Below are 23,539 nucleotides of genomic sequence, written 5' to 3'. Positions count from 1 at the left end.
GTACCTAAACACAGGTGCTTCAGTCATATGATGTACTTCACTTTTCATTCTGCAACAAATGCATTCTGCAAAGCACACAGGTATGCCTTATTGCTTGAAAAAAAGCTCTGCTTACTCTCATCTCATCACTGGACAGGTGAATCTTTTGTCTTGTTTTCTTCAGGAACATATTTTTCCTGAGTTAGCTTTCCTTTTCTTTCTTCTCCTCTCATTTTTATTCTCTCAGTCCTCCTTCACTGCCAATTAACGCAGCAGTTTTTCACTTCTTTAGGTTTCCTGCAGCCCACCTGTGCAAGTAAGTTCATTCTACACAGTTTCCAGTCCGTCTTTATGTCTACTCCCTTTGCACCTTCCCTCTCCTGAGCCTCTCAGTCTCATCCAGCCCATTCCTTTCCTGTACAGGCTCTGCGGTGGGGTGAGAGCTGCCCATTTCTGTAGTGGGGCAGCAATTCTGGTATGGAAGAAGGGGGGAGGAAAGTACAAAGGTACACACATGCCCCACGCCCCTCCACCCTTTTCTTTCATGCTAGAACCAATGAAAGCCCCAGAAAGACCTCGACTGTGGATTTGTAGTGAGTCTGTTTTTCCCTGAAAAACAAGTGGAGCCTGCTACGTTAAGTAGCAACATAGCCTGACTGAGAGGAGGGGCATCATGATAAAAGTTCTCTCTCTTGCAGTTTGACAAATGCTCTCTGAATAGCTGCCACTGTCTATGGAATATTACCAACACCTTGGATTAAAAGCAGTATTTGCAAAATAGAACTGCAATTCTAGAAGATCAAGATTAATGGAGAAGAAAAGCACAGCATGGAATCTAGACTTCAGTAAAATAGATGACAGCAACATTTCTAAAACAGGTAAGAGAAAAATTGATTAATTTTTCAATTAATTTTTTTTAATTTTTAAAATTAAAATTAATTTTAATTTTAATTTTTAAAATTAATTTAATTTTTGGGTATTCATCCCACCTGTATTCTGCACAGTAACATATTTTTTTTTTGTACTTAGCTACTACATTCTGATTAGTACATACAAACATGTATACATTTCATATTATTTAAAGTATTTTTTAATAACTATTCTCTTTGGTAGGCAATTTTTTAAACCTTAACTATCCCTTTACCATAGTTCACTTGCTATATGGGCTTTCATTAATTCTAAGTAAATGAACATCATTTCTTAATGAAAGAAATAGTGGCTTAATCACAGTATAGACTGAGCCATTAGGAAGAAAGGAACTGAGTATTATTAGCACAATGTACTAACTGGCAGAAAACTTGCCACTGTCTCATATAAAAAAAAAAAGGCACCCCTGAAACTTATTACAGCACACATGCAGATCTACTGGGCATCAGCATAGCTCCAATGGCCTCAGGATACAGCAGGGCACGGTGATGATGTCTTTGCACGTACAGTGAAACTGGGTTTTGCTTGTAGAGAATTCCTTACATTCTTCTAATGGAAGACCAGGAGGTCTTACTATAGCACTGAGAGTCAAATTGCTTGTGCCTTTCTCTTGCTTATTACATTATCTTGGAAGACATTCTTTTTTAATTTGGACCTCTTTGACTGTGTCCATCCTGTTTGGTATATTGTAAGTCATTCACACCAATTGCAGTGCACAGTGTTTCAAAAATCCGGTCTTGGTTATGGCCTCTAAGCCCTACTATAATACAATGAATAGATAAGAAACAGTGAGAATATTTTAGAAAATCCAAATATGAACACCAGGGTTCATAGAATTCCAGGAAAAGGCCTGCAAGGGAATTTCAAAGAGAATGGGAAACACAGAAAAATGCAATCATACTTCCTAATGTGACTTCAATCTCCAAATTCATTTTACCAAGATATGCAGCTCCAGAACCTCCAGATAACTGACTCCATGTAGGTCAATTCAGAGCACAGCCTAGTAAACTCAAGGTAATGAAGAGGATAGGGGATTTCTTAGTTCCAGTCTGTAACTGCCTTAACAGAAGGGTATACATATAGTCAACTTACAGCAAAATGGATGAGATGGCACAGCTGTCCCTCCAATTAAGACTGACCTACTCTCCTCAAGCATCTCTGGAAGAGACCTACCTCTCTCTCTCAAGCTCTTCCAGGAGCTTGATGATATCAGGAATCCCTGGCATTACAGTTGCCTTCTGCAGCTACAGACATGTTTTTTGTAGCCAGTTTAGGGCTTATATGTGCTACCACCATAATTAGAATCAAGTGCTTAGTGCCTTCATTCATAATTATTTAAAAGGAAGGCAGAGAGGTAGGAAATAAAGAATCACAGAATCACAGAATTGTAGGGGTTGGAAGGGACCTCCAGAGATCATTGAGTCCAACCCAATACAGTTTAATTCAAAGTACAAGTGAGATTTAGCCAAGATGATTATAGGAAAATATAACTTTCCTATACATATTAAAACTCCTTTTAACTGAACACGCTGTAAAGCAAATGTTACTTAATGGTATTGTATCATTAGGGTGGCTACATTTTAAAGAATTTATGTTTTCACCTTATAAACGTTGGTTGAAGAAGAAGATTATATAAAATTTGATATCCATAAAGACCATGGAGAAATATAGAGAAAGAATACTGTTACCCCAGGTTAAAGTACAGTCCTTCAATACTTAACAATATACATTTAAATAACAAATATTTCCAGTCTCTTAAAAACACCAAAAGTTCACCACATGGCTTTCTGGAAAGCCATTTGACTGCTTTTGTTGCTGAACTTCTACAGAAATAACTTTCCTTCATAATGTTATTCAGTACAGTTTGAACTAACTTTTCCTAAGTACATTATCTGGGTGAGCCATAAATTTGTAAAGCAAAATAATGCAGTTTTTAATTAGCAGCTCATAGCTCTTACTTGTTATGCTCTGAGCTATTCTGTGGACATACCTTCAGAAAAGCAATATTAAGGGAGGTACGAAAGCAAAAGACCACATTCCAAAAAAGCACTACTATCAGCCTAACAGTTGAAGAAGTTCAAAAATCAATGAGTAATCAATAACATTATGGAAAAGAGCTCTTCCTTCTATGTAAAGTGAGTAAATGCTGAGTAAAATTTTATCCCGCTTTCCTATCAAGAGCGGTAGTGGATTCTGATTTCTAAATGGCTGTTTTTATGACCCTCATACAAAGTTCTAACGTGGACAGACCTTACAGATTAAAATAGAATCACTGAGTTGCAGAATCAGTGAATCAGAGAATGGCTATGGTTTCGAATGGGACCTTGAAGACCATCTAATTCTAACTCCCCTGTTGTCGGTGGGTCTGCGATCCATCAGATCAGGCTGCCCAGGGCTCCATCCAACCTGGTCCTGAATGCCTCCAGGGATGAGGCATCCACAGCCTCTCTGGGCAATCTGTTCTCTTTCATCATTTGGAGAGAGGTTCTAGAAACATGACAATGAATTTGGTGACAGTTCACCCTGGTAAAACACTCCAGCCTTGGTTTTGTGTTGTTTTCATTTTTGTTTTTAATTAGGAGTTCAAAATCTATGGGACTAAAAATGAGTCTGCAAGCATGAAAACCTTGCTTTGAAAAACACACTGCAGATCTATATTCCAAATTATCCATAATAGGTGCTGATAGATTCTGGACAATAATGACTGAGACAAAATGAACTCTTTCTATCCCTATCAAAACCACAATGGTTTTGGCCTGGAACATCTGTTTAGAGAAGAATGCCAACAAAAATCATGCATACAATAGCAAACAGGCATTTTGTTCACTGCTTTGGATATAGATGTCGGTGTTGCCTTCAGCACAACCTCATTTTTTTTAATACTTTCTTCTGGACCTCAGCCACAGCCCACTGCACAGCTACCCACATTACAAATGCCTCTAGGCCCAGTACAGGTACCCAAGCCAGTCACTGCAAGGGTGGAGTGAGCATGGCCATTTATTATCCTTCTGCTTTTCTCTCTGCTTCCTGCAAAGCTAGAAACAGATGTATTAGACAGCAAAGGGAATCTGCTGTTATTAAGGGTGCATGCCTTTTTTCTCTCATGTGTTGTGCACTACACTAAATATTAGGGCATAATACAAGGGTTTTTAAGAAGGTTCATGAAGCTCTGCCTTTGATGGCATTGCTGTATAGTAAGCTTTAAGTGATGTCTATTTGGAATTTGCATTTTTTTCAGATAGAGGAGAACTTGTACATCCCATATTCTGAATTCTTTCACCAGTTTAAATGGATTTAACTAAAAAGTTTTTAATTGTCAATTCAATAAATTTAGATATTATTTTAAATTTGTTGGTCTGTTTTTCCCCTTCAGGACCATTCCATGGAAAGATGACAAATGATACATGCATTATTTTCATTTGCAACAACCATCCTAAGCTGGAGTGGTACTGCTATTTGCTGATTCTGGTTAGCCTTTTCACTTTGATAGTGGGATTTCTAGGCAACATACTTGCCCTTCGACATTATGTGTACTGCGTGAAGACCTGGAATACTAACAGCATATTTCTATTTAATTTGGCATTGTGTGACCTCACTTGGATTCTTATGGCACCTTTTTCAGTATATCATAGTCTCCAGAAGTCAGAAAACTATATCAATCAAACATTTTTTTACATCATAAGACTATTTTTTAGCATTAATATATATGGAAGTGTCTACTTCTTAACACTCATCAGTTTTGATAGATACTTAGGTGCTGTCCATCCTATCTCTTCATTAACATGGTGGAACAAAGGAAAGGCCATGTTTTGTACTGCTGCTGTATGGATCTTCATAGTTCTTGCATCAGTGCCAGAGATCTTCTGCACAATTAAAGCTGGAAGACAGCACAACAACACAAGTTCCCAAGATGACATTGGAAAATCCTTACAATTCGAAGTGCCATTCATACTCTCCAAGATTGTATTGAGGTTTCTAATTCCAGTCACAGTCATCTTTACATGCTATATGTTGACTCTCAAAGCACTACTACAACTCTGTAAACGTCAGCAAAGAAGAAATAGAATTATTAGGCCTCTTTTACTGATTTCAGCTGCTATGATTGTATTTGCTGTGTCTTTCACACCGTATCACATTACAATGATGGTGATGATAATTTACAAAACCTGTTGTCAACCATCCTCTGAGAGCATAAGTAGATTAATGGTAGTTTTTCAAATCACAGAGATCATCTGCAGCATCAACAGTTGCCTTGATCCAATCATTTTTACAGTAGCAAATAAAACATTCTATCAAAAAATAAAAAATATAAAATGTCATCCCAAATGCCAATGCTGCTGCTGCTGTCTAACACACAGGGCAAGGGACATCACTGTATCCCCAAGAACAGTGACTTAAAGGTCAGTTTACAAAGACACGCATCTCTTCCTACCCATTGAGCTTTGTACCATCGGAACAGTTTAAAATTTCATCTCCTGTATAGTGCACCAATCCCTTGAGTAGGCAAGAATAGACAGCAATGTAGAGTAAAAGTTAACATGTAAATCCACTGGAAAAGAAATGCTATTATATGTACTTTAAATATTATTGTCATAAATATACATTAATCTATTGTGACACAGCACTTCTTCCCCACATGTACATCTGATATGAATGAACAATGAATAAAAGCTCTAAGGATCTGCTTTTGTTCTTGGTCAGAGAAATACAGAAAGTCTATGAGTAAACAGTGTTGAGGAGTCTCCTGATAGTTTCTGTTAATTATTTTTTAATATGTTTGTAAGTAGCATTGGGGCTGCACTGTGCAATTAGTAAGAGCCATGAAGTTAACAGCTGAACTTCCCAAGCGTTTGTAGAGAGGCCTACTACAAGTTCTTAATTGTAATGCTACTTGCACTAAATTTCCTCTGGCAGTGGCAGTGGAAGTTCAATAACCTGGACAAATGCAGCAGATTTCCAAAAAAGTCCACAAAATATAAATAATAAGGGAAAGCCCCTGAAGACAGCCAGAGCCATAGTGAGTCTGCTTACAAAGCAAACAAGCATAGACTGAAGAGTTTGCTGAAGGTTTTTCCAGTGCAGCAGTGGCTCCAAACCAATAGCACAGGCATACTGATAGTGCCTCAGAAACCTTGGGCAATTACAGCTGTCTCTCCTAAGTGTTCCGCTTCAGAGAATTACATTACTCTACAGTGAACTCTCAATTCACAAACAGGGACAACTGTGCAAAGGAAAACTTCTGAAGCACTGAAGTGGCTGGGAAGAAACACTGCTACACAACAGTGCTTTTTCCTTGTTAATTTAGGGTCTCAGCATCAATTTCAAGACAGTCTAAAGTACAGCGGACTTTGCTTATTAAAACAGCACAATGTCATACATCATCTTCATGAATCATTAGACTGGTGTTCTCCCAGCATATATAGACAGTCATCCTTTACATTCAACTATGTGCTTTCTAGCTAAGTCTCACAAAGTATCTTGTTAGGGCCATGAATCAGTGGGCAAGACAATTTTATTTTCAGAAGTTACTAGTGACAATGTATTTTTAGGTATACTTTGTATAGTGTCCTTTTCATTTTCATAATTTTAGTATGATTTTGTTCTCAAAGATGTATAAAAATATATGTCTACACTGACACTAAATCTCACTTGATGAATTTTTCAACATATAAATCAAATTCAAAATATAAATGTATGCGTTATATCTAGAACATTGTTTTTTAAATTGTTTGTAACTGTGATGTGAAATGAAGGAACAAGTCTTGATAATCTGAAACATTTTTTATATGTTTATATGTTTATATGTTTATATGTGTATATTTATGAGGATCTCACAGTAAATTGTGCATCTATATTCTATTCTAGAGAGATACATACTCACCTAATTGTTAAGTGCTGCTCTTAACCCCTTGATGATTTCTTAATCCTTAATTTTCCCATATTTTAAAAGAAAAAATATTCACCTTAGAATCATAGAATCACAAGGTTGGAAAGGACCTACAAGATGATCCAGTCCAACTGTCCTCCCATTACCATTGCTACCACAAGCACTAAACCACATCTCAGCTCCTCTCCCAGGCGCCTCTTGAACACTGCCAGGGACGGCGACTCCACCACCTCCCTGGGCAGCCATTCCAGTGCCTGACCACTCTCTGAGAGAAAAAGATCTTCCTTATGTCTAATCTAAACCTGCTCTGATACAACTTGCGGCCATTTCCCCGGGTCCTGTTTGTTGCCCGGAAGAAGAGGCCAAACCCCTCTTCACCCCAACCTCCCTTCAGGAAGTTGTAGAGTGCAATGAGGTCTCCCCTGAGCCTCCTCTTCTCCAGACTGAACAATCCCAGCTGCCTCAGCCGCTCCTCATAAGCCTTGTGCTCCAGACCCCTCACCAGTTTCGTTGCCCTTCTCTGGACACGTTACAGGGCCTCAATGTCTTTTTTGTGGTGAGGGGCCCAAAACTGACACTACTCAAGGTGCAGCCTCACCAGAGCTGAGTAGAGGGGGATGATCACTGCTCCTGCTGGCCACACTATTTCTAATGCAGGCCAGGATGCCATTGGCCCTCTTGGCCATCTGGGCACACTGTTGGCTCATGTTCAGCCGAGCATCAACCAACACCCCCAGGTCCCTTTCCTCTTCACACTCATCCAGCCATTCATCCCCAAACCTGTAATGCTGCATGGGGTTGTTGTGGCCAAAGTGCAGGACCCGACACTTGGCCTTGTTGAACCTCATCCCATTCACCTCAGCCCAGTGGTCCAGCCTGTCTAAATCCCTCTGAAGGGCCGCCCTTCCCTCAGGCAGATCGACACCACCTCCTAGCTTGGTGTCATCTGCAAATTACTGAGCATGCACTCAATCCCCTCATCTAGGTCATCAATAAAGATACTAAATAAGATGGGCCCCAGTCCTGACCCCTGGGGCACACCACTTTTAATGGATTCCCAGCTGGCTTAACTCCATTCACCACTACCTGTTGGGGACGGCCCTCTAGCCAGTTCCTTACCCAAAGAAGGGGATACCTGTCCAGGCCACGGGCAGCCAGTTTCCCCAGGAGAATACTGTGAGAGACTGTGCCAAAGGCTTTGCTGAAGTCTAGGTAGACTACATCAACAGCCTTCTCCTCGTCTACCAAACTGGTCACCCAGTCATAGAAGGAGAAGAGGTTGGTCAGGCACGACCTGCCTTTCATGAACCCGTGCTGGTGGGGCCTAATCCTCTGGACACCATGCATGTGCCGTGTGATCTCACCCAAGATGATTTGCTCCATAACTTTCCCTGGTACTGAGGTCAAGCTGAACAGGCCTGTAATTCCCCAGATCTTCCTTACGGCCCTTCTTGTAGATGGGAGTCGTATCGGCAAGCCTCCAATTCTCTGGGACCTCTTAGATAACCAGGAGCCCTGGTAGACGGCCGAGAGCGGCTCGGCAATCACCCCCACGAGCTCCCTTGGCACCTTCATCTACTTTATTTGTGAGCTGCCTATTGTAAACATGACAGGATTGTTAACAATTAACAATTAAAGAGAATTTGTTAATCTCTAAATGGGTACACACTGGCCACTATCTACTCTTCTGTATGCTTACATTTCAGACTGACACAGAAATGATATTAATGCCATTTAGTGACAAAAGCGCTCTCAGCATGAGGAAGGGATGAACAGCAGAGATAATTGTGAAGTTCTGGGCTAAATGAATTTATTGCTCCCCCTGGATTGCACAGCCAAGTTTTAAACAGAAAGCAATTTCCAAAATCAAACACTTGTCATTTTATCATTTACTCTCTCTTTAAAGCTACAAAAACACTCTTTCTTTGTCCATTCTCTACTTCAGTATTGATTTTCAACAGGGTTGGGGTTTTTTTTCTGCAAAATTCAATGGGAAATCAAAATCAAAATAAGTTTTTTTTTCTAGACACAAAGTTAAACATAAAAACTGACTGCTATACTCACTGCATACTGTCTATAGATGTTAATGTTGATACTACATATCAAGTTAGAATCATTACAAAGGACTGTTGTTAATGAGGAAATAAGCATTAAGTTCAGAAGAAATTGTGAAAAACATTATCAAAGTTGTTTCTTTAAGAAAAAAAAGAAGTGTTTTGTTTTAGAACTGCTGCCTTCATAATGATGGATGATGCACCTATGAATACAGTCTGTGGTCACAAGTACCCAAAGTTTGTGAGAATTAAATTAAAAAATTCAAATAAAGAGTGGAATAGGTAACTCGTAGCAGGTCAGGCTCAATAATTAGAAAGATTCACAGATAACCCTTCAGCAACTTGTAGGTCTTTTGCAAGCAGCATTAATGGTGGATTGCAAAGTCATGGGTTTCTCTGCCTGAGATTCAGTGTGTGATAAGAAAAAGTAAGACTACTAGTGTAGTCTCAGTCTGTTGTAGGAAAGTCAATGTGAGAGTCTGACTTAGAGAAAATTTTCCATAAGACAGAGAAATTTCATTCTGGCCAGGTAATCAGAACATAAAAACACATTTAGCTGAAGAAGAATGACCTTCATAGTCTCTATGTGGCTGAACTATGCAGTATACAGATAAAAAAAATGCAAAATGAGCTGCTATTTACTTTCTGTCAGCATCACCCTACCAAAGAGCTGCATGGTCTAAGGCACGCATGACAGAACAAGGCCAGCAATTGCCTTCACAGGCCTGGGAGAGCATCAAAGAGAGCTGTATGTGCTGTGCCCAATGACCAGAAAAGGACAGCAGAAGCAAAGGGGCAGGGAACTGGTTTTCCAGATGTCAATCAAGTCAGAAGACTAAAACTGCCATGAAATAGCACTCATGAAAACAATACTGATTTCTGCTGCATATCCTTTGATCCTCCCTGACTTCCAAGGATATGAGCAAGAGATAAAGGTAGCATGGATGGCAGCCCTGATTTATATGCCATGCTGGGGAAAAACAGGAGAAAGCTGGAGACTCCTCTAGTTCACTTACATAGGATGGACTAAGGCTGTCTACAGTTCTGTGTTCATCTACAGATCAAGGGACACACTACCGGGACTCTGAAACTCTCATAAAATCCACTTTTCCACGTTACTTCTCTCTGTATTCCACAAACATAAAAATATGGAATAAAGCATATTACAAAAACAAATCCTTATCTCCATGTCTGTTTCTGTAGCCGCATGGAATGGCCCACAAGTTCATATAATTCAGTTTTCTACCAGTGAAACCATCAAAAGAAGAAGTCCCAAGGCATTCACAAACAAATGAGAATGCAAGGAAAAAAAAACCAACAAGACACCTTATGTCCCTGAAAAGTTTATTCTCAACAACCCCCAAAAAAAGAAATGAAGACATTCCTTAAAAAAAATAAAAAATAAAAAAAATGTATCCATGTTACAGTGCCTGTGTTGCCTGTTCTCCCAAACTGGCACCTTGTGCAATGTGCCTTGTACTGGGTTGAGTTTAAAGTTAATCTTTAAAGATCTGCTTTAGGACATAATCCTTAGGAAAAATCATTCTCTCTCTCTTACCTTCTGCTCTTCAGATAGCAGTTCCTCAAGCTAATCAGCTATGAGTACTCCCTAGTAGCTGAAAAGGCTTCTAAACATTTATTTTCCTGCTTATAAGAGATGTAATAATCAATTAAACACACTTTTTAAAAGTGTTTTTGTTCAACCAGGCTGAACTAATGCTAATGTTCTCCTGAATGAAACCAAAGGTTTTCTACAAACTAAGACTTAAAAACCACAAGACATCTGTTCATATTTACTTGGTCATATTTTTATTTGGAAATAAATGCTCCTAAAATGTTTCATTATAATATTCCTCAGATAATTTGACATACACAAATAAAATCAAATCAGATTATTCCATTTTGCTACAATAAATGAACAATAAAACAAACAGCTAAGAGCCAAAGTCAACATCTCCTTCTAAGACAAATATGTTGCAACACTGGTTTATCACGGCCTATTGTTTGGGTTAAATCTGAGGACATGGTATCTAATTAAATGCCCGCCTGTTCTAATGAGTTTGAACACATCAGTTATTGTTGAAAGAATAATATTAGCCTACAAAACTGACTGCAAGATGTGGATAGCTCTCAATTACTATTTGTGGATACAGAGATATTACAGCGGTGGGCATCTTTGTAACTTACTAACTGAACAGAAAATGGCCCACGGCCTGAAAGATTTGCTTATGGGTGTGATCAGCTATAGTCGAGGAAACAATTATTTATTACTGTAAAACTCAGCATTGTTTTGTGAACTAAAATTGCTGAAATTAAAATTTTGAAGTTGAAGAGCTAAATTGAGCGACAAATGTCCCAAAGATGCAACTTAAGGTAAGCCATCCTCATGCACCCACTGTTCTGTATTTGCCTGTGTAATACTTGCAGAAAACTACCTGAAAACTTCCCACATTAAGACATGAGCTTACCTTCCTTAGAAAACAATGTTAAAATGCTCCTAAAAGATGGAGTCTTGCTTCAGTGTGTATAAACCAATGTATTCTGATACCAGTTTTTCTTTTCCAAGTCTCAGAAACATTGCACCTGGCAAACAGCCACACCAAACAGTGCAACGGGCAGATAAAACATCTCACCTTTGTACGCTGCTTTCACCAGTGGAAGGAAGGCAATGCTTTCCAGGCAGAAGGAAAAGTAATCAGCACACTGATTCTACCATTGGAGGAGCTAAGGCAAAAGGAAGCAAGTTCTGCATGGGCCTTGCTACTGCTGCCCAGCAGGCCGTGCACCGGACACGGGTAGCCAAGCTCCCAGTGTGCCTGCAGCATGGCACCGCCTGCCAGGGTAAGATCCCTGCCTCCTCTTCACGTGGTAAACAGGTCTTCATCCAGCTGGGCAAGGTGAGCCTTCATCGGGGAGAACTGCACTTCTCAGCTCTTGCACTCAAAGGTAACCTAATGTCACAAAATGTACATACTCGAGGTCTCAGCTACTGACCTAGGTAGAAAAGTGATGCCTTCGCACAGTACATCATGTATAATGGGAACCCAAGATCTCCAGTTTCCTATCAATCCAACCAATAGGTTGGTTTGAAGACCAATTGAAGGCCAATGTTAGCAGCCAAAATGTCTCCATCAGCCTTCTTGTGGAGTCCGTCCTACCTGACTCTGCTGGTCTCATGGACCTGGTGTGAACTACAAACTGCAGGGGAAGCAAATGCAGTTGATAAGCACTGCTCTCTGCCTTCATCTAAAATGCCACCCAGTCTTTAGACATAGCTTGCTATTTCTCTAAGAAAAAAATAACCGAAATAAAATTATTCATAAGAACGCACACTCATCTTTTAACACAAAATAAGTACAGAAAGATGGACTTTTACTGCTGCAAGGAAAGAGTTGACGTGGTCTTTCTCTCTGAAGGATTACCAAAGGCAGTCAAGAGCAGTCTAGTGATGGTCAGAGCCACCTGCTCTACTGCATGATGCAGGGAGTTCATGCAGGCATCACATCTTTCTCTGTTTCACATTAATGTCATTGCTATTACCTAGATGTAATACCTCAATCTGCTATTATGAATAAACTGAATAAATGAATAAATGAATAAGCACAATGCTGGTAACATGGGAAGACTTAAGCCACGCCAGGATTAGTACGTGCAAGCAGGCTTGATTTTGCATTTTTCCACATCTGTCAATTCCCATTACGTGGAGTTCAAATGTAATTTTAACCAGAGACTTTACTCTTCCTTCTTTTATTACATCAGGTTTAGAACATTGTGCTGATGCAGTTAAAAGAAAAACTAAAAAAAAAAAAAAAAGATATTGATTTCCTATTATGTATTAGAACAATTTGCAGTAGGGAAGGAACTCAAAATCCTGCCTAAGCAATAGAAAGTGCTGGCGTGTTTGCGCTTTTGCTTGTGAGGTGAAGATTTTTTAATTTTATGTGACAGTTTATGAAATGATCACGGAAAAAATACCCTCTTTAGATGTCTTCATCAAATAACAAATAAAATTTCTTTAGAGGGCATAGAAGTATGAATTGTATTTGTGTACTCTTTATCCTTAATGAATTTTTAGCATCTTTAAGTACTGGCTTTTTTAACTGCCAAAGCTATAAATATAATTCCATGATCCTCGTCCTTTTTCTCATTCTGGAGCTCTAATACATTTCATCATTTTATCTGTGGTATCTAGTCGAAACTATAATTTTCTTCTCTGAATTTACTGGATCAAATCTCACAATAAATAAAAGAAGCTTTACAGTATTTATGTCCCTTACAACGCTGATGTTGAACTCTGAAGGGCAGGGCTGTAATCTCTATTTCTCAATACCAGTTCAGTGACACCCTGCAATGACTTGTCAGAATAATTAGTTCTCAGGTCCTTTTTAAATTGTTTGTTCTTTTCTCCTGGCACTGCACTGAAACTGATTCACAAGCTTATTTTTAACAAAAAATACTTTTCTTGCAACCTATGTTCCATGCTGCCCTTCTAGACAAGCATTTATAAAGCATGTTTTGTCAGAAAATAAAGGAGATTTTGTCCTCATTCATCAAAGTGCATCTTTAGGTTTACAAATGATCTTTGTGATAAGTTGTCCAAAATGCTCTGCTGTGGCAAAGTAACTTAGAAACCTGAATGTGGCACTGTATACAGTTTAATATGTTTAATTGTAAATAGCATGTGTTCAAATAATAGCAAATATGCACGACAAATGGTTAGCCTGATTTGAGTCAGGAACATCCTTTTCTCTCAAACAGGTGTAGCTGAGATCAACAGAAAGCAGCCATCCCACCACTAACCCTCAATTGGAACTCAAACGAGATTTAGGTTTGACCATGAGCTTTGCTACTGATTTTCCAAGGGACTAAGGAAAACAGCACTGTCTCTGCTACTCTGGAGGGAATGTCAGGTTCACAATAAACATGATGCTGAGCTGTCAAGGACCAGCAGACAGCAAGAAAGAAAAGAGATTTACATTTTCTTGAGATAAAAAGTAGTCCAATGCAGGAGGTAGCACATGATCTAACAAAAATAAATTGTCTTGAAGGAAATGAAACAAAGCTTTTTTACTATATATATACATATACATATATATATAGACTCTCTCCTTGCTAAGAACAAAGTACACTATTTTTTGTCCAGAATTCCTTGGTAGCCTCAGGAAGGGTGAGTAGAGTTCCCTGCACAAAGTTCTCTCTCTCTGAGGCATAAAATATGCAACAAAAAAGAAAATCCAACCGCAGATAGCTTTCTGATTTAACCTCAGTCTGCACAGATTAAGCATGGGTTTTGTTTTATATTTTATCTTCAATAAATACTTGCAATTCTGCTGTATACTTTGTACAGGGGAAATAAATACCACAGTTTACAAGGAGCACCCCAGAGGTTACAGAGGGTGTTTGCATTTCAGATGCACAAGACAAGTAAAGAATTGGTGTTGTGGGACTGAGAGGATGTATATTCCAGTGACAATCAAGAAGGCTCTCTAGCCTATTGTGAATGTTTGGGACACACACACAGACCTGAGCATTTTCAGATTCAGTAAAAACTATTATTTCATGTGCTATATATTTCTCAAGTAGCACATGCGTATGTGACCAGAGAGACACTTGTCTGAACGTCAAAAGGGATATAATCAATAAGTCAACTCCCACATCAATATTAGTGCCTGCTGCAAGCACATAGAGTGATATGGAGTGAGTTTTCGCTGGTTAAAATATTTGCTAAACTTACTTCAACTGTGGGCTGAAGTTTCCGAATACTGAAAAGTTTATCTAGGAAAAAAAAAGGTCAGGTTCTCTACTTTGAACATAGAGGATTATGTTTATAGAATTAAGAATATGAACTCTAGTTATGTGTTCTTTAACCTTCCTCCACCTTCAAAGTGGAGTTTTTGTATGTGACAAAGGAACACAATGAATTTTCCACCAATGACATTACAAAACTCTTGCAATGGCATAATCATAAGCAATGCTCATTAATCCTAGTTTGCTGCAGCAGATCATTCATGTGTATTATGTACTAATGTTATGTGATGGACTCCAGAAAGGACTATTTATGGTATGGAAGTGGAAAGAGTAGAAATGCACAGTATCACCTAAACCACAAGATCCATTTCACTTAGCAGCATCTTAGAAAAATTGAATTTTAAATAATGTGATACTATTATTTGCTGAACTAAGTAACTATGACAAATGCTATACTGAGAAATATATATTTACTAGAAACAATGTGAAAGGAGAAACTTTGTTAATATTAAAAAAAAATGACAGTTTCATAGCAACTTTCATCTGATCCTCAATCAAATATAAAATGAACCCAAATTTTCATTACTGAAAAAAGTCAAAGGGTGGATAGGTTCCATGGTAGGACATTATTTTTAGTATGTACACAAAATACTGGTAAACTGTAGAGGGTCTTTTTTGGCAGGAGGGGAGGGGGTAACTGAAAAATGTTTTAATTTTTACCAAATATTGTACAGAAACATTCATTACTATTCTTTGTTTATCATTTAAGTTTTCTTCTGAGGTTTACCTAACTGTCATAATCACTTGGTACCACTAGAAGGTGCTCCTCTGTTGAAAGACAATTACAACTTGCTTCTCTAAATTTGAATTGTTTGAATTGCTTCTCTAAACCACTTTTCCTCGGATAACTGTGGTTCTGGCCAGGTGTTTACACAGACTGTAATAGCAACAACAGCACCTGTCACACAACAGCAGGACCTTGTCATTAATACAGCATGAGAATAACAGACCAGTTATTGCCCATTTTCTTTACCAGTCAGTACCTCAGCCGAGCAGGACTCCAGTTACTTTTGCTGGAATGTGAGAGGTTGTGACGCCCCCTTCCTGAAGGCATTCAAGTTCAGGCTGGTTGGGGCTTTCAGCAACCTGGTCTAGTAGGTGGTGTTCCTGCCAATGGCAGGGGGGCTGGAACTACATGATGTTAAAGGTCTCTACCACCCCAAACCATTCTATGATTCTATGAGTTTAGAGAACTGTGATGGATCTGGCACCTCATGAAGAGCCACAAAACTCTTTTACAATGAGGGTACTGAGGCACTGGAACGGGTTGCCCAGTGATGTGGTTGATGTCCCATCCCTGGAGACTTTCAAGGCGAGGCTGGATCAGGCCCTGGGCAACCTGATCTAGCTGTCCCTGTTCACTGCAGGTGAGTTGATGGCCTTCAGAGGTCCCTTCCAACTCTAAGGATTCTATGATTCCTCCAGCATCCTTGAACAGAATGCATTCCTAGTGGGATACATGTCACACACTTGTCTGAGATCCGAAGGCAAGAGGGTCTGAAATTTTTAAGGACTATAAGACAACTGTGCAAACATAAGCATATGATCTACACCAATTCTACAAGAAGTTTCATGATATCGTACTGTATCTGGTAATCTAAGAGGCAATAATTCATATTTCACACGAGCCTCAGCCGAGTTAAGATTTAGTTCACTAGACAGATGATAACCAGAAAGGCATTCTGATACCATCTGAAGAGCTTTGTGTCACTTGTCATTGGATAGTATTTTAGTGAGAAATGTGAAAGAAAAGGGCAATGAGGATGCATAGGCTGGCTAAGTTAAGATTCTGATCTTATGAGGTCTGAAATTTATACTAAGTGTAAAAATGACCATTATGGAATTCAAAATTCTGGTATATTTTCAGAGCATTTCATCAGCTTTTCTACCGTAAACAAGTGTCAGTAGGAAGCCCATTTCCAGTGAAAGATGGTTAAGGAAGAAAGCATCCATAAAGTTCAAGGAGTGAATCATTAACCCATTAAAACCTAAGGTCACCCTAAGCATAAGGTTCCTGATGGTGAGGATACAATTACTTAGCTTTTCACAGGCTTCAGTACCACACAAGAGCAGACACGGTGTTCTCAAGTGGAGCCCCTCAAGTGGAGCATTTTACAAAACCCACTGCAAGGGGCAAAAGAAGCTCAGGAACAACTCAAATTCTGGAGTTTGATTCACCGGACAGGTCCGAATGATCAAAATGGAAATGATTAAAGGAGAAAGATGCTGGCAAGCTATTCAGGAAGACAGCCCATTCCTCTCACCTCTTTATGTTAATATGGCAAACATTCCCAGGGAAAACAGCCGAGTTCCATGGGAAATGTGATACTGCTACAGAAAAGCACCTCCAGAGGTACAACTGTCCTGCTTTCACAATTTATACAATTTATGCAATTTATACAATTTATACAATTTATACAATTCAGGATGTCGGAGCGTAAATGAAAAATAAATACATGTCAGTGACACAGCTTTGAGATCCAGCACTCTTAATGTGCAACATGCTAGTGCACAACATCTTCATCTTCAAGTAGCCAACACAGTGCTCTCCATCTTGAGATGCTAGTGTCTCTATAAGGAATAGACACGGAAAATCATACTTGGCACTTGTTTCCTAGAGGTTATGGAGCACTTTCTCAGTCCTGCTACTGAATGTTTCTTTCAGAGGAAAATTTTTTTCCCTTTCACAGAGCAAGAAATCCAAACCTCTTCAACAGAATAAAATATCTTCACCCCTTTTGAAATAGTATTTATTTTAGGGACGCCTTGTTAGATTACATTTGATTCATCTTGTACAGCAGTGAGGAAAAACAACCACAAATTTTGTCATTACAGTGGTCACAGAATATTCACTGAGACTCCTTGAAAGGTCTAGTTATGGATTAAGTATAGGATTAAAATTAATACAAACTATTCCACGACAAAAAAAATAGTGCTCTTCATACTGCTGAAGACACCTTTTTTGACACTGATGTACTTAGGAATACATATGTTCTTCCTGCTCTGAGGAAACAATCTTTAAAGGACTTCACCTTTCTGTGGTATGTCACAGCAAGTAAATAGTTAGAAGGTACTTGCTTCTCTCAACAAGACAAAATGCTATAAGATGGCTTTATGGGATAGCTCTCAAGGGAGCTGTGAGGTCTGTAACTACAAAATTCAAAAAGAAATTAAGTATACATAAGTGTAAGTAGTGTGGGTTTCAGTTTTGGTTTTCTAAAGGAATTACATCAGGTATCAATCTGATTTCCAGTGCAGTACACACGGTACAAAGTGAATGAGGAACAAGTGCTCCACATGAAGTAGTGTAACTTTTGAGGGGTAAACATTTATCCAGAGAAGCTGATCTATGGACAGAAACTTGTACAGCACTGCTGGAAACAGACCAATATTTTGTAATAGTTACTGTTCCAGGATACAATATCAAATGAGACCTTAGTATCAAATATATGACAAGACCATAATGTTTGACACAAAAAGGTTCTCAGATCTCCAGTGTTGACGGGTGCCGGCAGAAGGCTGAGATTAAGACTCTTTTAAGCAAGTTGTAAGCCACTCCTGTGCAGGCAGCAGTGCTGCAGTGTGCTCCCATTGATTCTGAAGAGTCTTTGCATCTTCTTCACTTTTTATACGTCATGAAACTCCAACACATTACACTGTCAAGTGTGAATTAAGATTCATATTTTATGTCCACCTACACCTTTGACCACAGATCAACAAGAGAGCTAGGATGTCTGTGTTTTATTGTTAATTAAAGCCAGGATTCATCCAATTTTAGGCCTTGTCCCCTTTTCTCTGCATAAACTCAAATTAAATATCACAGCTGTGAGTATCCAGGATCATTTTCCTCGAACCTACCTATCACCTACTGCCCTCTCTGCTAAATGTCATTTTCATGCATGTTTGGCTTTGACTGAATATTGCACACAGGTCTGGTGTCCTCTTTGCATTAGTACTAAATAAAGTATGTTTCTCAGCACCATGGCATCAGAATTCCAGAAATAGAAAACATCACTTAGCATGCACATACGTGAGCTTCAAGCAGCTGTCCACTTCGAAAGATTATATCCCAGTGCCAAAGAGGAAAGAGGAATTAAAGTGATTTAAGACAGGAAGACATCAGAAGAAGAATCTGCCTCTTTTCAACCAACAACTTGTTTTTAAACATTTCAGTTTTTCTGGCCTTCAAATGGTCCAAATCAACAAGTTCCCTAATGTTGTAACACAAGTGGGAAGAAGAAGAACTTAATACATTTGGAGATTTATGAGAAAATGTGAAAATTCGTGGAGGACTTGCATCTTAATTACAGGTAGGCAGGAACAAAGACTACTGCTGACTGCCAGCTTTATTATTTGCCTTCAGAATTACTGTCAAAGGCATCTAAAAATGGCATCTATTTTTGTTTGAATGTGAACAAATTGTTCCAGGCTAGAAAACTATCAGCACCATCTTTCCTTGGCATCTATGATGGGCCACTGTCAGATACCAAGCCAGAAGTGGGAGAAGTTCAATAAAGTTTGTAATATTCTTGTCTTTTAAGTCATAACAATAAATAACTGATAATCACACCTAAATCGTCTAGTTTGTCATAACCTATTAAATGGCCAATTTGGATATGCAAAAGACATATTTATCATTCTAGCTGATCAATTAATAGATGCATGAAACAAAGGAAAAGGCAGAATTTACTACATTATAAGTGGTACAGGCAGGCAACAAAATGTACAAGAACTGAATTCTTGATTATTATTTTTAACTCTGGTTTTAATAAATGACATTTCTGCTTCTTGTTTGGATATATAATCTCAGAAATCTTTGATTTCTTCTTTGCTGAGCTTAAGGGAAAGCTCAGCTTTTCACTTCTTAAAATTTTTGGATTTGTTTTTGCAACATTCACTGTCTGGTACATGAAGGACCTTCATGCCACTCTGACAGCCTAAGGGGACCCTCAAAAGGGCACAGCTTGGCCACTGACATCATGTTCTCCTTGGGGTTTTCCAACAGCATGCTGCAAGGTGATGTTCCACACTAACATATCCTCCATCTCCTTACAGTATGGAATAAGGAAAGAAGAAATTTGCCCCTGTACTAGATTGTACCAGCACTACGCCCATCAGGCTTATCCTGCTAGTAATAAACTCACTTCTATTTCTAGAAATCAGGGAACTGAGACATATTCCTGCAAGTGACAGGCATCATTCCAAAATCACTCCCTGTCTCGAATGGAAAGAAAAATCTGAACATCACATCAAAGAGATCAAAACACAGAGTTGACACATCAATACTAAGTAGCGATGAGATCATTTTTAGTTTTCAGGCACTGAATGCTAAATATTCTCAAGAGCCTTCCCATTACAGATAATCTGACACACGCAGCACTTCCCTCGGTCTTATGGTGCTGGTTGGGGAAAGGGAGACACGCCTCCAAGAGAATCAAAGTCTTCATTGCAAAAATAAGCTTGTTGTGGCTACAATTGGTAATGGCCTCAAGTTCTGCCAGGGGAAGTTCTGGTTGGATATTAGAAAAAAAACTTAGAGCAATGAGAAACTGGAACAAGCTGCCCAGGGAGGTGGTGGAATCACCATCCTGGGAGGCATTCAATAACAGACAAGATGGGACACTGAGGGACATGGTTTGTGGGCATGTGGGGATGGGTCAGGAGTGGTCTTTTCCAACTTCAGTGATCCTATGCTTCTATGATCTCCAATTAAACTCTGCTGGTAATGTGGTATCAGACATTCCATAATTAATGCTAAGAGCAGACAGTGGCATTCTTCTCATTGAACCTTATGATAGGAAGCCACGAGAAGTTACAGCTCTTCTAAAAATGTGAGTGTAAATGAAGAAACTAGGAGGTCATCTGCATGCTTTTTATTTATATTTCAAAGGTCACTTGTGGTCTCTCTGATGAACGATTTAAACTTCATTTTAAACTGACATCTTTCTTACTGGCAATTCGCCACAGCTGGAATGCAATGATCCTACTGGCTGGCTGAGTTTCTTGCTTTTTATCTTGCAGTAGTGTTTCTGGGTTATTGTTTGTGGGTTGGTTTTTTTTGTTGTTGTTGTTTTGTTTTTCTTGTGCTGAGGAATCTGGCTTTCAAAAATGTGTGCTCACAGCCCTTTTTGTGTTATTATTAGCTAGCTGTTAGATTGGCCTTCTGGCACGCGTTTTGTAGGACCAAAATAATCCGATTGTACTGCTTTGACATTTTTCTGGATACAAAAGAGGTGAATTGACTGTGAAGTAATCACAGCAGACCTTGAATGTCTTCAACAGCATAAACTGCACAAGTATTAAAATTCATATTGAATAGGCTCCTGAAGACAGTTTGTTTGTTTGACCAGCTATCACATTAGTAGCTTTCTACTGGGTTGAAATCATCAATGGAAAAAAAAAAGCAGGAACAAAGTGGCTGGATATTAAGTGACAGGTCTTATTGTAATTTAAGCCACAGAGCTGACAAAAGAAAAGAATATGCCACGTCAGTCAGGTTACAGTATGATGCAAGTATTGTCATACACCCATTACTTGCTGGTACAGATAGTCGCACAACTGGTTCTGAACAAATGAGAATGGGAAACAATCTGGCTGAAAAACAACCACGCAATAATCCTAGCACATCTTTTTTTCTCATTTAGTTCACTAGGCATTGCACAAGCACTACACCACAGCAACACTAGCTGCAATACCACAGCCCAGATTTTACCTTAACATGACCCCTGGTATTTCAAGGTACTAATTAATCATGTATGTGCTCTTGTACAAATGTATCCTTTGTCAGTTAGCTGCATAACAGATTCACTTTTCTCCTATGTAGTACGTTATCATCCTGACTAAATCCCATTCTGCCTAATTTCTTCTTGCAATCTACATACATTCACTGCTTCGGTTGTTAGACTCTTACCTCTCAGCATAAAAGCAGACAATGAAGAGCATTTATAATAGGTTTGCAATATCTTTTAAAGCCTTTCAGGAAAAATGTTTGACAAAAAGAGTTATGTTTTCAGACAACAGGTCCTCAGTGGGTGTTCTGTTTGAAACTGCCTGTCATGAAATTGGTCCCAGCATGCCACCACTGCCCATTAAAAAATTTGCAACGTTAGTGCATGCAGTTCTCAGTGCAATTCCCATAATGACTGCTTTATTTATTCCTTCCCATGCCTACAAAGCTGAGATTATCATTTAATTCTTGACAAACTGCATACTGCAATCATTTGTAGGAGAGAATCCATTAAATCCAACATTCTTTCAACTGCTCAGATTTGCTTGCAGTATTATGATGCCCCACCTGTTTTAAGAAATACAGCTTTAGTTCTGTTTACCTTGTTTTCTATAATTTGTGATAGCATATTAAGCATTTAATTTCCATCCAATTTTTTTTTTAAGTCAACTGAAATATTCGAGCATACCCCTTAAGAATTGAATGAAATTAAATCTGTGTAATAACAGAGTTTAATTGGACTTCATAATCGCTTAGAATCAGAAAAACAAGCAGGAACAAACCTGCACATTTTTTAGTAATTATACTTCGAAAAACTGATTCAGTAAATCTGCAGCATGAGCTCAGCTTTATTACTCATGGAAATCAGTCAAAGCAAAAATGTTGAACTGAAAACAATTAAGACACTTTGTCCAATAATACTTCTCATTTATCTACGCTGCTAAAAATCTATATAAATCAAAAACCATTTTAGATTTACAAGATGTAATAGATACATACACATTGGTGCAAAACACACAGCCTGAACTCTGAACCAAAAAGTCCCCCACTGAACTCAGAATTTGGGCCCAAGGCTTGAGTACAGAACAGCAATTGCACAAATGCTGAGAAGGTGCTGATTAAAACATTCATTTTCTACAAGCTGAATACTGTGTTATTTTCCAGACAGCGCCCCCAAGCAATATGAAGAGATTATTCATGAATTTCTTCTAAGTAACTATGTAAGATTTGAATGCATTTTCTGAATGCACACTGTCATTATAATGGGGTCAGTTTCTAAGCTTGTTCTGCTTTTAATAAAGCAAAAAATAAACCACTAAATCTCTAAGCAAGGACAAAGAAGATACTTTTCTCCTCCCCAAGTAACTCAGAGAGAATAAGAAATGACTACGGTGTACATTTTTATTCCCCCAAACTTCCAATATTCATCTTTGACCCCTCATTTTTCAGTGCAAAATAAAAAGCACAACAGAACACGACAGCTAACCAAACACAAGATATGCTTAGTGATGAATCAAAAGAATACAGTGGATGATAGCCAAAAGGCAATTTTAAAATCCCATTTGTTCTGATCACATGCCAAGAAAATATATAGAATGCACTAGATGAAGGCTGCTTTCTTTGGAAATCTTTATCACTGGAGATGTTTATTAAATGAAGTACGTTGCTTCCTGACTGATGAGCAGTGGAGCAGTGTCTTGAAGGTGACCAAAGAGGTTACTGTCCTAAGGCAGCACTATTACCAACTGAAAATACTTTGCCGTGCCCTCTAGTCATGATTTCCACTTCGCAACAACAGTTTACCTACTGCCTTATCTTTCTGTAGTCTCAGAAGGTTTAAGCCTAAATAATGTTTAGGCTATCACCCCTCTTCCTCCATTTTTAGGAACATAACATGCTTGAGCTTAATCCTATTAATTCTGTAGTTCGCAACAGCCATGTTTATCAGATGGTGTCTGTTATAGATAGTAAACTATGTTACAATGCAACTCTCGTAACACTATTTTTTTTACTCCAAATGCACATTCAGCAGCAAGAAATACAGAAGACAAGGGACAAAAGAGCAGGAAGGGCACATGGAAAGAAAATCCTTTACAGTCCTCTTCATCTAAAGTGAGATGTGCAGACTAATCCTTCTCAATTTCAATTTGCAGCACA

At 38.7% G+C, this 23,539-nt stretch overlaps 2 protein-coding genes across 3 annotated transcripts in view; one reads left to right on the top strand and one right to left on the bottom strand.

Moving 5' to 3' along the window:
- The window catches only part of TMEM117 (transmembrane protein 117), a 194,150-nt gene that overhangs the window by 165,697 nt on the left and 4,914 nt on the right, over positions 1–23,539 (bottom strand). The gene's annotated exons all lie outside the window — the stretch shown is intronic.
- On the top strand, positions 788–5,304 carry LOC122180898 (P2Y purinoceptor 1-like). Its single transcript, XM_042872861.1, has 2 exons — positions 788–857; positions 4,280–5,304. Exons 1-2 carry the CDS (start codon positions 788–790, stop codon positions 5,302–5,304), a joined length of 1,095 nt encoding a protein of 364 aa, XP_042728795.1.

This window comes from Lagopus leucura, unplaced genomic scaffold, assembly GCF_019238085.1.
Source record: "Lagopus leucura isolate 7727_CA_CO unplaced genomic scaffold, USGS_WTPT01 Super-Scaffold_100008, whole genome shotgun sequence".
NCBI lineage: Eukaryota > Metazoa > Chordata > Aves > Galliformes > Phasianidae > Lagopus > Lagopus leucura.
Note: the sequence above shows the minus strand (reverse complement) of the source record. Positions and strands in the feature narration are given on the sequence as shown.

What these genes read in the sequence shown, in the direction of transcription:
- LOC122180898 (XM_042872861.1), top strand. Translation starts at nt 788, where the DNA reads ATGGAGAAGAAAAGCACAGCATGGAATCTAGACTTCAGTAAAATAGAT. An exon ending in CAGCAACATTTCTAAAACAG is followed by an intron (nt 858 to 4,279) that starts GTAAGAGAAAAA and finishes TTTCCCCTTCAG; the next exon opens with GACCATTCCATGGAAAGATG.